The sequence below is a fragment of the Exophiala aquamarina genome (genome assembly GCF_000709125.1).
Source record: "Exophiala aquamarina CBS 119918 chromosome Unknown aczIA-supercont1.141, whole genome shotgun sequence".
NCBI lineage: Eukaryota > Fungi > Ascomycota > Eurotiomycetes > Chaetothyriales > Herpotrichiellaceae > Exophiala > Exophiala aquamarina.
In genome coordinates, this window is record NW_013550447.1 from 1 (window position 1) to 1217 (window position 1217).

General features: G+C 48.4%; 1 protein-coding gene across 1 annotated transcript; it reads right to left on the minus strand.

The window, feature by feature from the left end:
- Positions 1-240: 240 nt before the first annotated feature.
- On the minus strand, positions 241-1017 carry A1O9_13187 (uncharacterized protein; the record flags this gene model as incomplete). The annotated part of the gene is made up of 1 exon (XM_013397905.1): positions 241-1017. The coding sequence occupies one exon, from the start codon at positions 1015-1017 to the stop codon at positions 241-243; it is 777 nt and encodes a 258-aa protein (XP_013253359.1).
- Between the last annotated feature and the right edge of the window lie 200 nt (positions 1018-1217).

A 1217-nucleotide genomic window follows, 5' to 3' on the forward strand; every position in this document is an offset into this window, starting at 1 on the left:
TCTGGAATCCGTTCATTACATTTTCGCCTTTCGTAGGGGAAAGACTGAAGGATAAACTGATCACTAATATTCAGGCGGACTAAAGAGTTTGCGTGAGCGATGACCATTGTACAATGAATATCGGTCCGATATTGAAAGTATCGGGAACGTCTCCCCTATAATCGAGTTGTTTGGGAGTGGATAATGATACAGTATCTAATATCAAGATACATCATCTTATATTTTACGTTTGTAGTTGAATCAGCTAAACTTTCCGTCGCTGAATGTAGTGTGTTTAATGTCTCCCGGTTTCCGTGAATGGCCTTCACCTCCTTTCCAAGAGACGACCCCATCAACCTTCTCCACCACCCACGTAGTTGTCCGCGTGTGTTCGCTATCTGGGACGTCATGGCTGTAAAAGGTTGCCGTGCCTCCAGCGCCATCCTCTACCTCCACTAGCTCGGTATCTTGGGACTCTTCAGAATCCAGAAGCTGTAAACCCAGCACCTGGTGGATCTTATGTAAATTCACGTACTCTGCAAACTCGTGGAAGAACTCAATATTGATGTCCAAAGCCTCTTGTGGTCGTTTGGCCTCTTTCAGTTCGCAAGGATGCACTCGCTTGTCTTCTCTGGCCGCCAATACTCGAGGGGATAAGGGTCCGCCACGCAATGCTTTCGCACCTGACATCGGCTGCTTCACGAAAACTGGGCTGGTAGCCGTGGGAGATTTAACAATCTTGCGAGTAACCATGATGTTGTCGGATTCAAGAACACCATGGCTATGGAGTAGGTGCATCGCGATTCGGTCCTGTTCGTCGTACTTCGCGATGATTTCTGCTCCTCCTCGTAGTTGCGAATCTTCAACTGTAGGTTGATGGTGCTCGGAAGGAAGCGAGTTATAACTGCGGACTGGGTTAGCGAGAACACCAGCAGGTTGTTCGTAGGCACAGGAGAGCGGAGCAAACATTTCTTGCATGCGAAGACAATCGTCAAGCCCTAGACGAGAGTGCACACCCGGAATGCCGAGGAGCGCCATGTCAGCGGTCGAGGTTTTCGGAGTTGTTTTAGGGGGAGGTGTGTTGACTACAGAGTATTGTATCGGTTGACTGCGATTGAGGAATGTCTTTCCAGACCCGTGAGAATCAGCACAAACGGGTGGAAGGTACCGTAACCGGATGAGTTAGGAGGATGAATTGTCAAATAGTTAGGAAAATTCCTGTTTCTTAGGCGAACGCA